The following is a 15,286-nucleotide window of genomic DNA, read 5'->3' as shown; positions in this document are numbered from 1 at the left end:
TTACCAAAGCTCAATCAGCCAACAAGAGGTGCTCTTGGAGCTCAAAAGGTCACTCCAAGGTTCTGTGTCTCTCTGCACACGAAAATGTAAGTTGAAGGTTGGTCATTTCCCACTCACACAAGGCTTAAGTGTTTGGAGGTGAAGAAAATCAAGAAAGGAAGTGTCTTGGACCCAAAATGGAGAAGAAACCCCAAGGAGCAGCCAAGCTGATCAGCCACCCTCACACACTCACGTAGAGAAACTGTTTTCTAGGGTTTAGTGCCCACTAAGGCTTAAATAGTGGTTTAACAATTAAACACACAGTATTAACTTTAATTACTACGCTTAGCATTTTAATCCCAAATTTTGGATTCTGAAACTAGACATTTTTCTAAGAATTATCATATTTTTTTCGTAATTTTCTGAGCACCTTTCCGGTACGCGCTTTTCCAAGCCAGTACCGGTTTCTAGCACCAGTTCTCATTATCTGGACTTGAAACTCGTTTTACAAGTTCTACATATTATTCTAGTAATTAACATGCACTTATTATAATTTTCTGGGATACTTTTTCGGTACGCATTTATACCGACTAGCAGAACCGGTATCTACACTTTTCTTCCGAAAAGCGACTTTCAGCATTATTACTCACATACTATAATTATTAAAGCCTCATAATAATTATTAGGGTCAATTATGGAATCATTTCTTAATTTTGCATAATTAATTAATTAAATACCTTAATTAACGGTGCGGGTTCTTACATTCCCCATCTGGTTGAGGACGTGTATCGCGCAGATCTTCGCACATATCAAGACCAGTCATATTGACTGACGCTTTAACTTTGTCATCTGGCTGTATTGGAATTTTAGCTCGTAAGCTGGTATTATAACAGCTACGCACTGTTTTTTGGTCGCCCCTAATAGCAACTACCGGGCTAGATTTGTCACGAAATTTCATTAGAAGGTGGGGCATAGTGATGATTGCCTTTAGCACGACAATGGTTGGTCTTCCTAGAATGATGTTATATGCAGACGCGTACTCAACCACATAAAATCGTACTTTGATAGTTCGAGCCAGAGGCATGATTCCAAAGGTTACCCACATCTCAATGGTGCCTTTGGGTTGTACGCATTTCCCAGCGAAGCCAATTAAGTCCGAACATCCATGAAGTAGATGTTCCTCTGGGATGTGCATTGCACGAAAAGCATCCCAGAAAATAATATCAGCTGAACTACCATTATCAATCATAATACGTTTTACCTGGAGATTAGCCATGCAAGCTGAGATTACCAGTGGGTCATCATGGTCTGGGAGGATGTCGCCATAGTCATCATCGTCAAAACTTATGGCCTGTCTTTGATCGCGAGAAGTGGAAGGGCGAGCATGATCGTGCACTGTCATTACTGATTTTAAATGTTTTTTGCGTTGAGATTTAGTCGCACCTCCTCCCGCTGATCCTCCGGCGATAGTGGCTAAAACTCCTGCCGCGTTATTTGGTAGTCCATCGCGTTGTTGTTGCGCGATTTGCTGTCTGTTTCGCGGTGGAGTCCCTTGACGTCTGTCAGTTGAAGCCTCTCTGTCATTTCTTCGATCTTTGTTACGAGCTGGGTTATAGTTTCTCCTGGGATGTGCCCTTTGTTCATTAGGGTTCGGGTCGCGATCTGGGCTTCTATCGCGTCTTCTTTGCGTCTTGTATTCCCTGTAGCTGGAGACGAATTCCTGGAGTTTTCCCTCTCTTATGAGTGCCTCAATAGTATTTTTGAGCGCGAAACATTTTTCAGTTGTATGTCCTTTGTCGTTGTGAAACTCACAAAACTTGGTCTCATCGCGCTGAACTCCTTTTGGCATTGGGGGAGGCTTGTTAACCCGTACATACCCTGTTTGGAATACTTCTTTCAAAATCCGTCTTTGGGACGTATTTGAAGGGGTGTAATTGTCGTATCTTCCCCATTTTATCTTTTCACAGAATTTTCGTTGAAAATTCTTCTGGACATCTTTTTCAAAGTTATCTGTGTCGGCCCTGGTGTTAGAAATTTCTCATGAACGCTTATAATCTTCAAGGTTGATGAATTTTTCTGATCGTGCGCTAAGTTCTTCTATGGTGCGTGGTCGCTGTTTGGCTAGCAACATAGAGAAAGGGTCATCAAGTAATCCTTCTGTGATGATATGTAGTGAGGCTTGTGGATCCAGGTCTCTGACCAAGAGTGCTTCATTAAAGAATCTGTTCAGATAATCGTGCAAAGTTTCATTTGATCCTTGACGTACAGTTTTTAGCGCGTGTGTAGATTTGTATTGGGCCTTGCTGGTTGCAAATCGTACGAGGAATTGGTTGGTCAAGTCCTCCCAACTTTGTACCGAATTAGATGGTAACGCTGAGTACCATCTAAGTGTTGTCTCCTTCATGGTTGTTGGAAACAGTCGACATGCTATTGGATCTGCCACGTCTTGTGCCATCATGTTTGTCTGGAATTGTTCCAGATGTTCTTGGGGGTCTTTGCCGTTATATTTTTCTGTTGTAATCTTGACATCCCGAGGAATTGGGATGTTCATTATGCAGGGAACGAATGGGTGAACAATTCGAGAGAATGACCTTGAATTTCCATGAGAATTCTCATTCTCGTGAGTATCTTTTATTTCTTCACCTTTCTTGATTTTGTGACCCGAAGGTCCAGGGTTACCAGTCGAGTGTTCATGAGGTTGTTCACTTTCATCAGAATTTTCGGGATTTTTTTCCTTCTCAGGGTCTTTATCTTTTTCTTTTCCCTTTTCTTGGTTTTGTTCTTTATTCTTTTGAGCTTTCTTCAATCGAGCTAAATCTCAATTCTGCTGGGCGATTTTCTTGTTTTGTTGTGTGATAAGGTCCAAAAGATGTTGGGGTGTCGGTGGGTCATCCAGATGGATGGGAATTGGTGCCACCGATGAAGCTGATATTGCTTGGGAAGCAGGGATCTCCTTCCGCTTTCCTTTGGAGCCATTTAGGGATTTGCTTCGAGTGTCAACCATGTTTTTAGAGAAAGATGGGTTCTAACAGATAGCTTCCCACAGACGACGCCAATGATCAGACCAAATACACTATGGACTGGCCAATATGTACTGAGCCTAATCACACACGGTTTAGTTGTGAGTGTAGTTCTTCGATCTGGGCTTGGAGTTACGTAGTGGATCGCGCTTTGCCTTTTTCCTTCACGTTGGCACGTTAACACCAAATGGGGGGGCCTGCAAAGACACTCCGATGCTTAAGTCAATATCAGAGGCAAGAGTTTTATGTTGTTAATGTAAAAGATGATCGTACCTTGGTGGTATATCGTTTTCTTATATAGTAGTTACGATGCTGCCTTAGTTAAGCCTTGGGCCTTAAGTTTACTTCCTAAAGGGGGTTTCATACGCGATGTGGGTATCGCGTCTTGTCTGTCGCGATGAGGGCATCGCGTCTTGCGCGTTGTACTTGTCCTTTGCGCTTTGCTTTGGGACCTTAATGGGTGTTTGTCTTGTAGCATTTATTAATTTTTGTTCTTTTTTTTGTTTATAATTTTTTCTATTTTTTAATAAAAATAATTATGTAAAACAAAGCAAGATTTAAACAGTCTCCCCTTTTTAATCTTTTTTCATTTACAACTAAAAATATAAAACAAACTTAGATAAAAATAATTAAGAAGCCAGATAAAACTAGAAACATTTTTGAATAGATTTCATAATTTTAAAACAAACAATTGCTGTTGTACACATCTTTAAAAATTAAAAATAAAAATATATCCTGACAAAATAAGGTGTTCACAATTTTATTTTTTATTTTTCCTTTTTAATTTTGTATATTTTTTTATGTGTGAGGACAAAATTGAGTGGTTACAAAACCGTAGCAAGTAAATAACAATATTCACTAATGCTGAATTCAACTACAAATTAGGAGACATGAATCAGAAAACGCAACATAAGTAGGGGAGAATCTTAAAGTATTTGTGAATTACATTTTTGGTAAGTTTTAAAATGTCAAAAGAAAAAGTAAGTTTTAGATAATTTTTTAAGAAAAAATATACTTACATAAAAGTAATTTATATCATAAAAATTTACTCATCATTCCAAAATAAAAATTTTAAACATTATCTTACCTCATCATCTCCAAGGCTTTTTCTCGAAGGATCGTGTATATATCTTTTCTTGGTGACTCTTGTTTAATCGAAAGGAATTTCAATGATACGTTCATGCATTTGAGAACACGATCATCACAAACCTTTTAAAAATATAATTTGAAGATATGAAGTTTGAGAATACAAGAAAAAAAAATTGTGAGTACAAGAAATAAAATATAAACATGTTTAAAAAACCAATACTCCCCGTTTAGCTCTTTCCTTAAGTTGTGAATTCTATAGCCATTTTGAATTCTCACATAAAAAATATTTAACAAATAAAAAGTTCAATTAAATTTATAATACCTTTAAGTTTTGGAAATGAGTAGCCATTGTAGAACTGAGTTAAGGGATATCCATAAAATAATATGGGTTGAGTAAAATTTTAATAGGACTTGATAATTGTAAAAATTAAAAGTGATTATTTTGACATTATTAATTTGACTACAGCTGAGATTGAGTTTAAGGGGTGAGTATTAAGATAAAAAAATCCCACGGATTTTAAATGACATTTTAGAATTGGAGAGACTTTATAGACTTTTTAAAAGACTTTTTTTACAATCAAGATTTCGCAGGATTGTATTTTAAAGGATTTTAATAGAATTCATAAGATTTGAAAGGACAATATGGATTTATAAGATTTTAAAAAACCATATGAATTTTTAACAAACATTCAAAATTACAAGAGTCAACACAAAAGGGAAATGTTATACTTACAACCTATTTTTTTTACAACATTTTACAACCATATCTTAACCGTTATTTCTGTCAATCAACGGTTATCATTCATTGCAAATTAAAAATTAATTAATAAGTTTGATTTGCGAAAATAATAATCATTGATTGACGAAAATCGACAGTTAAGATATGGTTGTAAAAGGTTGTAGACAAAAATAGGGTGTAAGTATAATTTTTCCCATAAAAAAATAACAAAGAAATACAATGAAATTAATAAAAAAGAAAAACCAAATATAATTTTCTCAATCAGTATTTAGCCTAATTTTTTTTTTTTTTTGGTAAGCATATTTAGCCTAATTTAACCTGATTCATTTATTACACAAGTCATCAGAAAAACAAATTACAGTATTTACCTTACATGTTCTTTTCAAATGTATGTTCAAGTAAGTACAAAAATTAAAATTAAATTTGATTCATAAAAGTTTGCTCATCATTTCAAAATAAAAGTATTAAATATTATCTTACCTCATCATCTCCAAGGCTTCTTTTCGATGGATCATGTATATATCTTTCTTCTGTGACTCTTGTTTATTCGAATGAGATTTCAATGGTACATTAATGCATTTCAGAACACGATCATCACAAACCTTTTAATTAAAAAAAACAAAATTCGATTTAGCTCTTTCCTTAATTTGTGAATTCAATAGAGATTATGAACGCTCAAATAGAAATATTTAACATACAAAAAGTTCAATTAAATTTATAATACCTTTAAGTTTTGGAAATAAGTAACCAATGTAGAACTGACTTCAGAGATATCCATGATCCAGTGTGGCTTATATTTTGATAGGACTTAGAATTGTAAAATGTCAAAAAACCTTGTTCACGTATTAAAAATCAGGATTGCTAATTGGCTTCACGATCTTCTCTCATAACCTAAACCAATTCATCAAAGCCAAAGTCAAAACAAAGTTTGGGAAGTCTTCAAGAATGAATCTTCTGTTTTCTTGAACTATACAAGAGTTACTGGTGATTGGCGGGACAGTTTGGTGAAAGAAAGATAAAGAAAAGACTACAGATTAGAGAGAGAGAGAAAGATTTGAAATAAAATGTCAAAAAAACCTTGTTCACGTATTCAAAATCAGGATGCTTATTGGCTTCACGATCTGAATTAATCTTTTCTTTTCTTGAACTAAACTAGGGTTACATGTGGTTGCATGTATCTCTTTAAAAGTAGATAGTACAAATTTTAAAAAATAAAATAAAATACAAAATATGACTCAAAAGTGAGAAGTACTAGTAAATAAATGGCTGGTTTTATTTTAAAATCTCTATTGTTAATATCTAATTACGCAATAGATGTTATGAAAATACATATTTGTCCAATATGATAGTGTCATATCATGACTTTGTACATATTTGTAATTTTAAGATATTTTTATTCAGTCCTAAAGCCATTGACAAAACTATCTAGCTCATTTTTTGCCTAATTTAACCTAATTCATTTATTATACAAATCATTAGAAAAACATATTACAGACTTTTGTGACGTAGTTTATTTATGTTACATTTTTTTTTAAATTGATGATGATAATATTGTGGTTAAAATTTGTTGATTTTATCAATTTTTACCTCCCAATTTTGTCATCTATATAGAAGACAATAATATTTTATTTTAAAATCTGTTCAGCTGTTCTGCTTTTTCTTAGTGTGTGCTACTTAAAATTGTGTTCCTTTCATATATTTATTAGTCAATGTGTTGGTAGATTTGCCTTTCAATGTTCTGTTCTTTATGGATAATTTCTTTACATTTGAAATACACTGGCTGAATCTATAAAAATGGTAATAGACCTTTTTCATTTTCAGCATATACTTTGATTGAATACTGAAAAAAAAATAAGAATTCTTTTTGTATGAGATTCTTACATAGAAATTTATGAGGAAGTATGTGTGAAATGTGTGATGTTTTGAAATCTTTATATTTGTTTTTGTATTGTTTATCAGATTAGGAATGCGGGTGTTATTGCATTTTATTCTATATCTTTCCAATATTTTAAACTTCCCTATCTTTTCCTTCGCAAAGAACCAATAGATGAACAAGCAGTTGCAAATGAGAGTTAACGAGCAGAGTTTGAAGCGAAATAAAGATGAATGTGGTAGGAACTAGGAAGGTTCTGTTCATGGAGTTCTTGTCGAGGGACTTGAAGAGGTTGCTATATACCTCTCATTGTAGGGAGCATAGGAGGGATATAAGCATCCTACTGAACTTGCAGATTAATGAGGCATTGGAAAAGGAATAAACGGAAATTGCCAAGGCTGATGCTGGGGTGAAAGATGAATGTGGTAGGAACTAGGAAGGTTCTGTTCATGGAGTTCTTGTGGATCCTGCAATTATTTGAAGTGAATGGTATGTCCAGTTTTATTCTGTTTACTTAATCGCCTGTTGTTATTTTAACATTATTAATTTAATTACAGGATTCACTTAATCAATTTCATAAAATATCGCCTGAATTATCAAATACCAACTGGATTACTTAATCAATTTCATAAAATATCGCCTGAATGTAAATTGCAATAAGGCATCTACTGAAATACCTCAATATATAAATAAAGTGAGTATCTAAGTCACGGCATTACATCATGTAATCCGGACAATATCCTGATACATTAATACAACTCTAATTAAAACAAGACATAACAAGTCTACGTGGCATGGACAATCCCCGTGCTCACCAAATCAACAGCGTCTCAACAAGATAATCCAAAATTATAAATGAAGCTAAAAGCATATAAGCAGCAAGCATATCCAGCATCCAAAAAGTCAGCATATAATATCATCAATATCTAACTCAGCTCCGGCCTCCTGCCGCCTGAGGTCTCAACATTACCTGACCCTGAAATAAGCATTCCCCAAACGTGGGGTGAGATCTCTAAACCAAAAATCTCAGTAAGACTAGAGGTCCTCAAGGATCTTCCACCCCAAGCTCACTTACATGTGCAATATAAGTTCAAAAGCAGTAATTCAATATAAGTTCTCAAAACTATGCAGTGCAACAGATATTCATGCCATGTGTGTTGATACTATTCTACTGGCCAGAGAAATGCAAGACGTACGTCTACAACCCCACAATAAGTACAAGGAACAACGCCACCTCATCCACAGCCTCACCATCTTGTATGCGCCACATACTCAGGCTTACCGTATAGGTGGAACACAACATGCATATCATAAAGGCACTCACATATAACAGCTCAATAGCATTTATCAAAATAATACATGAAAACAACATCATGCATATAACCATACCCCTATGGGACATGGTGGAACCACAACATGGCTAAACCGAGGACACGAAAGCTTACCTTGCAAGCTCACTATCCAATGCCAAGAGTCCTCACCGCTCAAGTCCAACACACAGCAGATCACAATCTGATTTAGGACCAGCAAGTGTATCAACATACATAACTCAAAAGCATTAACATAAAGACTACGTTCTCCTTTAATGATTTACGTCTTAAGGCTTCCAACAAAGCCACAAGCCCTTAATCACATGATTATGACTTAGTTCATTAATTACAGAAGTTCAACTTCATCAATCTAGGGTCCCCAAACCCCCAATAGCCTACTTTCCTCACATCACAACTACTGTTCTACAAAATCCCAGAATATCCGGATATTCCTCGGGTACATATTCGGATATGCAATATCTGGATATCTCATTGAAATATCCGGTTATACAATATCCGGATATCCAGATTCCAATATCCGGATATCCAATATCCGGATATCCAGATTCCAATATCCGGATATCAAATATCCGGATATTTCACGACAGAATGCAGAAACTGCATTTCGTGAAGATATCCTTCCAAGGTTCCATTTTTAACACTTAAACACGTTAAAACATGCATTTTTAGGCACATTAAGGTTCATACAATTGATGGTTACTTGCTTAACTCATTAAACATGCCAAGACATCAACTTTAACCCATTAAACTCATGATCAAAGGTTGTAAGGCTTACCAAAGCTTGAAACAGCCCAACAATGGTGCTCTTGGAGCTCACAAGCCAGCCTCAAGGTGTTGACACAAAGGTAATTTTATATAAAATGACTTGTGTGATCCATATGGGACAACATATTACAATAAGATGTCAACATTGTAACAAAGAAATTAAATGACTAAATCTTCATAATACCAAGCATTAAGTGAAAAAAGTTAGCATACTTTCCTACAAACTGAATCAAGGCAACAAAATATTCTAATTACATGCATTTCCAGCATTGTTGTCAATGTAAATATTCAAGAATGGAGGCATTGCTATCAATGTAAATTCCAAGCATTGCTGTCAAAAAGTTCAAGAAATTCAGCTGTCATATACTCAAGAATGGATGCCAAATATACAGCAGCAGCATTGGCCTCAACTTCGCGGGATCAATTCTGCACAAAATCAATGTAAATACTAAATATCATCACAATTAAATCAATTAAGCTCAACCTACACATAATCAATGGATCTAAACTATAAATTTCAACTAGCTACTAACAGAAATACCTCTCTAATCTTCAATTTGAACTTCTTGATGCACATTGGCTTGTGATGTTGTTGTTTCATGATCACTAGTATTAGAACCATCTTCATCTAAAACTCATAACCAATTGAAACAAAACTGCTAAATTAGACAATCAATCCCTACATAACCAAGCAATATTAAAATATTAAGCATAATAACTCAAAGCATTACCATTAAGATTCTCGAGAAAACCATGCAACCAATTCCTAGTGCAAATCAACATTTGGACATTTTCAGGAAGAGTGGAACTTCTATATTTGGTAAGAACACGCCCACCGATACTAAAAGCCGATTCTGATGCCACTGAAGTAATTGGAATACTTAGCACATCTCGGGCCATAATAGAGAGTGTGTGAAATCTATTCTCATTGTGCTTCCAATAATTAAGCACGTCAAAATCCTCCCCATCACCATATTTAGCTTTTGGTTCATCCAAATAAAGATTTAATTCACTCTTACCACCAACAATCATACTTTCATTCTCAAACCTTTCAAACTCCTGCAAAATTTGATATATCAATTATATAAACGAAACAACAATGAAAAAAATGACTAAATTAGCACGAAAGAACTTACACTTATGTATAATTTTGATTTTTTTGACCTATTGCTTTCACCACTTGACTTGTGCAAGAGATTGGATTTGATGGATGAATGAGAATTAGAAGCACTTGATCCTTTGAGATTGCTCACATATTCTTCATATAGCTTCTCAAACTTTTCTCTTATATTTTTAACCTTATTTTGGGAGGTAAATGGATCAATTTTTGTGTAACAAAAGTCTAAGAAAACAAGCTTCAAACGCGGGTCAAAAATAGCTCCAAAAGCTAAAACTGTACTATATTCCTTCCAATATTTGTCAAACTTCTCTTTCATCCTCAGTCACATATCACTTAAAGTATAATCATCATTATACAAGTTTTCGTTCAGTATGCACTCGATCTTCCAAACTTGTACAAAGTATAAGTTAGAGGTTGGATAAGATGAACCTGAAATCATGTTTGTAGTCTCGTAAAAGGGTTCTAGGAATTCACATATTTTATCTCCTATTCTCCATTATTCACATGACGGACAATATTTGTAATTTCTATCTATCACTTGGAGAATATCACATTCCTTTTCATACTTAAGTGCACTTTCTAGCATCAAATATGTAGAATTCCACCTAGTTGACACATCTAATCTCAAACCAATGCTTGTGTATATGTGCAGAGCAACGTATATGAAAATATTCACCATCACACAACAAAGTATTCTGCAAACGGAGATGGTTTAACAATATAAGCTGCATGTTATCATTTACAGCAGCATTGTCCAAAGTAATGGAAAATACTTTCTTCTCAATTCCCCATTACTTTAAGCAATCAAATATAGCGGCTTCCAATTCAATCCCAGTGTGTGGAGGTTTCAGTCGAGAAAAATTAAGAATCTTGCTAATTAATTTCCATTTTTCATCAACAAAATGGACAGTTAAACAGATGTAACTCTCGCTCTTAGATGTTGTCCAAACGTGAGAAGTCAGACATACTCTATTAGGAAGGCTGGACAAGAGTTGCTTAAGTTTGTCCTTTTCTTGGATGCATATTTTTTTAATATCAGGCACAATTGTATTCCTAGAGGGCATCACAATATCAGGATTCACATAATCAATCCACACTCTGATCAAATCATATTCAACAAAACTAAAAGCAAGATCATGTTTAATTATGGCTTGTGCAAGCAATTCTCGATGGGTCATTTGATTAACCTTTCTCAAGCTAGACTTTTATGATCATGATCCCTATCATAGATCCCCGAGTGAACACCTGCTCTATTCCTAGGGTCTTTATCTTTAAACGCATATTAACAATAAAATATTGGCGAGACATAAATATGATAAAGATAAAGTTTGCTCAAATTTTTTAATCATGATATACCAAATAGAAAAAAGTGTTCATATGATAAAACAGATTGTCTCTAGGACACCTATATACTAACAGTGGCATAGTGTCATCTTCGACCATGGATTGCGCACTTTGGGATGGTTGAGCTTTTCGTTTAGTTACAGCCATTATGATGCTAGGATTGAGGACGCTTTTTTGGATCACTGATCTATTGTTCACTGGTCCTTTTGTGCTGGCTAACTTGAATAAAATGTCAGCTCGCGAGTTTTGCTCTCTGGGGATGTGCTCCATTTTAAAGCTTTGAAACTCTGTCAGTAGTAGTCTTACTTTTTCAAGATATTTTATCATGAATGCTTCTTTCGCCTGGTAGCTTCCTTGAACTTGAGCAATTACTAATTGTGAATCGCTCTTGAGGATTATGTTTGTTGCCCCCAAGTCTTTGCCATGGCGAGTCCGGCGAGGACTGCTTCATACTCGGCTTGGTTGTTTGAAGCTTTAAACCCAAAGTGGATAGAGTGCTCCGCTGTTATACCTTGGGGGCTTTCCACGATGACTCCTGCACCGCTTCCTTTTACATTGGAAGACCCGTCGACAAAAATAACCCAAACCTCATTCACCTCAGCCTGATGTAGGTTTGTCATTTCGACAAGGAAGTCGGCTAGTACCTGGGCTTTGATTGCTTGTCGTGGTTCGTAAATGATGTCATATTCTGATAATTCTATCGACCACGAAATCATGCGACCTTCCAGATCAGGTTGTCTTAGCACTTGTCGAAGCGGCTGGTTTGTTCGAACTTTAATAGTGTGTCCATGGAAATAATGGCGCAGGCGTCGCGATGTTAAGATGAGCGCAAAAGCAACCTTTTCTATTTGTTGATAGCGCAGCTCCGGTCCTTCGAGTGCTTTACTGACAAAGTAGTTTGGTTGTTATTCCTGGGCCTCTTCGCACAATAAGACAGCGCTTATGGCTTCGTTGCTGACTGAGAGATAGAGAACCAGAGGTTCATTTGGTGGAGGCTTGACCAGGACTGGTGGGTTGGCCAAGTGTTCTTTGATGGCCATGAATCTTGTCTCGCACTCCGGAGTCCAGTTAAAGTATGATTTTTTACGCAATAGTTTAAACATTGGTAGCGACTTTTGTGCTGAGGCGGGAAGGAATCGGGTTAAGGCAGTGATTCTTCCCGTCAATTGTTGTAGTTCCTTTACGTTACGCGGGCTTGTCATGTTGAGTATGACTTTGCATTTATCAGGATTAGCCTTTATCCCGCGATGTGTTAGCATGAATCCTAAAATATTTCCGGCAGGTACTCCAAACGAGCATTTGGCTGGGTTAAGTCGTAACTTGTACTTGCGCAGTTGTTGAAATACATGTTCCAAATCTTGGGGATGTTGTGAAGTAGTCATTGTTTTGACTATCATGTCATCGATGTACACTTCAAGCATCTACCCAATCTGCTGACTGAAAACTTTATTCATCATACGTTGATAGGTGGCACCGTCAACAACAACATAATTATAAAAGGCATAAAACATAATTAGCATCAATATCCAGTCATGCTAACAAATAAGCAGAAGCAACATAATCAGCTAAGCTCCGGCCTCCTGCCGCCTGAGGCATCAGTACCCATACTACCTGATCCTGAAATAAGCATTCCCCAAACGTGGGGTAAGATCTCTAATCTAGAAATCTCAGTAAGTCAGTGAGTCCTCAAGGATCTTCCACCCCAAGCTCACTTACATGTGCAATATAAGTTCAAACACTGTTTATCATTTATCATTTCTAAAACAATGCAATGCAGCAGATAATCATGCCATGTGTGTCAATACTAATAGAGACAGTGCAGGTATACGTCTATCACCTCCACACCGTGCAAGTACCACTTGCATTCACCCCGGTACACCGTCTTGTATGGTGCTACATACTCAGGCTTCCCGTCAAGATGAAACAACACATGCATTACATTAATGTACACAACATGCATAACTCCCTCAAAAGCCATTACATGCCAAGAGTCCAAAAAGTCCAAACACAGCAGATTCACAATCTATTATGGACCAATACTATATTAATAATAATGCAACACAAGCATATAACTTAAAGACAACGCCTTTCCTTACGTTTTACGTCTTAAGGCTCCATACCAAACCATAAGTCCTTAATCACTTGATTCTGACTTAGTTTAATTAAAACAGAAGTTCAACTTCATCAATCTAGGGTCCCCAAACCCCCAATAGCCTACTGTCCTCACAGCACAGCTACTGTTCTTCGAAATCCCAGAATATCCGGATATTCCTCGGGACCATATCCGGATATGAAATATCCGGATATCTCACTGGACATAACCTACACATGCATTTCTAGGTATGTTCAACATTACCCAACAAAGAGTTATCATCTTTAAGCCTTAACATGCATCAAGCTTTCATTTTTAAGTTCAAAGACTCTAGACCAAAGGTGACAAGGCTTACCAAAGCTCAATCAGCCAACAAGAGGTGCTCTTAGAGCTCAAAAGGTCACTCCAAGGTTCTGTCTCTCTCTGCACACGAAAATGTAAGTTGAAGGTTGGTCCTTTCTCCACAAAGAACACACCGTGAAGCTTAACAAGCCAACTCCAAGGTTACCACAACTCAACTCTCCCACTCAGCCCTCAAAGCTGACTCCCAACAGCCTCCCAATTCAGAACACCAGCTCTCTACACAATCACAAGGCCACTCACACAAGGCTCAAGTGTTTGGAGGTGAAGAAAATCAAGAAAGGAAGTGTCTTGGACCCAAAATGGAGAAGAAACCCCAAGGAGCAGCCAAGCTGATCAGCCACCCTCACACACTCACGTAGAGAAACTGTTTTCTAGGGTTTAGTGCCCACTAAGGCTTAAATAGTGGTTTAACAATTAAACACACAGTATTAACTTTAATTGCTACGCTTAGCATTTTAATCCCAAATTTTGGATTCTGAAACTAGACATTTTTCTAAGAATTATCATATTTTTTTCGTAATTTTCTGAGCACCTTTCCGGTACGCGCTTTTCTAAGCCAGTACCGATTTCTAGCACCAGTTCTAATTATCTGGACTTGAAACTCGTTTTACAAGTCCTATATATTATCCTAGTAATTAACATGCACTTATTACCTTTTTGGGATTTTGACCTCAAAATCAGAAACATACCTGGTCGAAACTCGGGGTACTGCCGGAGAAGCTCGTCCTCACGCTCCCAAGTACACTCCTCAGGATCTGCTATGTACCTCCGAAGCTGAGACACGTGAAACACGTCGTGGATGTTGGCCAGGTTCGGAGGCAAGGCAAGCCGGTAGGCAACAGGTCCTACTCTACCAAGAATCTGGTATGGCCTAATAAAGTGCGGGCTCAGCTTCCTCACTCCGAGTGCCCGTCCAACACCAGTGACAGGTGAAAGTCTCACAAACACGTGCTCACCCTCACTGAACTCCAGTGGTCGATGCTTGACATCGTAGTAGCTCTTCTGACGATTTTGCGCCTGCTTCAGCTTTTCCCTGATCATCTGGATCTGCAGGGTGGTATCTTGGACAAAGTCCAAGCCAAATAACTCACGATCCCCAACCTCCGACCAGCAGGTAGGTGTACGACACCTCCTACCGTAGAGCGCCTCGTAGGGTGCCATGCCCAGGCTAGCATGGAAACTGTTGTTATAAGAAAACTCTACCAATGGAAGGTACCTATCCCATGCCGCGCCCTGCTCCAACGTGCAAGCCCGCAACATGTCCTCCAAGGTCTGGATAGTCCGCTCAGTCTGTCCATCAGTCTGAGGGTGATAAGCGGTACTCAACCTCAACTGTGTACCAAAAGCTCCCTGCAGCGCCTCCCAGAACCGAGATGTGAACTTCGGGTCCCTATCACTGATGATACTCACGGGCACCCCGTGAAGCCTCACAATCTCGCGAACATACAATCTGGCCAACTGCTCTGTAGTGAAGCTCACCTTCACTGGAAGGAAATGGGGAGACTTCGTTAGTCTGTCCACAATGACCCATAACGAGTCACAGCCAACCTGAGTCTTCGGCAAACCCACAA

General features: G+C 37.3%; 2 protein-coding genes across 2 annotated transcripts; both read right to left on the bottom strand.

Annotated features, from left to right (window-relative positions):
* Positions 1–721: 721 nt before the first annotated feature.
* Positions 722–1,828, bottom strand: LOC133297121 (uncharacterized). The gene has a single exon (XM_061496187.1). It carries the CDS (start codon positions 1,826–1,828, stop codon positions 722–724), a length of 1,107 nt encoding a protein of 368 aa, XP_061352171.1.
* Positions 1,829–2,017: 189 nt separating this feature from the next.
* Positions 2,018–2,530, bottom strand: LOC133297120 (uncharacterized). Its single transcript, XM_061496186.1, has one exon. It carries the CDS (start codon positions 2,528–2,530, stop codon positions 2,018–2,020), a length of 513 nt encoding a protein of 170 aa, XP_061352170.1.
* Between the last annotated feature and the right edge of the window lie 12,756 nt (positions 2,531–15,286).

This window comes from Gastrolobium bilobum, unplaced genomic scaffold (genome assembly GCF_033153095.1).
Source record: "Gastrolobium bilobum isolate Gb01-03AN ecotype WA unplaced genomic scaffold, APGP_CSIRO_Gbil_v1 utg71371, whole genome shotgun sequence".
In the NCBI taxonomy this organism is placed as follows: domain Eukaryota; kingdom Viridiplantae; phylum Streptophyta; class Magnoliopsida; order Fabales; family Fabaceae; genus Gastrolobium; species Gastrolobium bilobum.
Note: the sequence above shows the minus strand (reverse complement) of the source record. Positions and strands in the feature narration are given on the sequence as shown.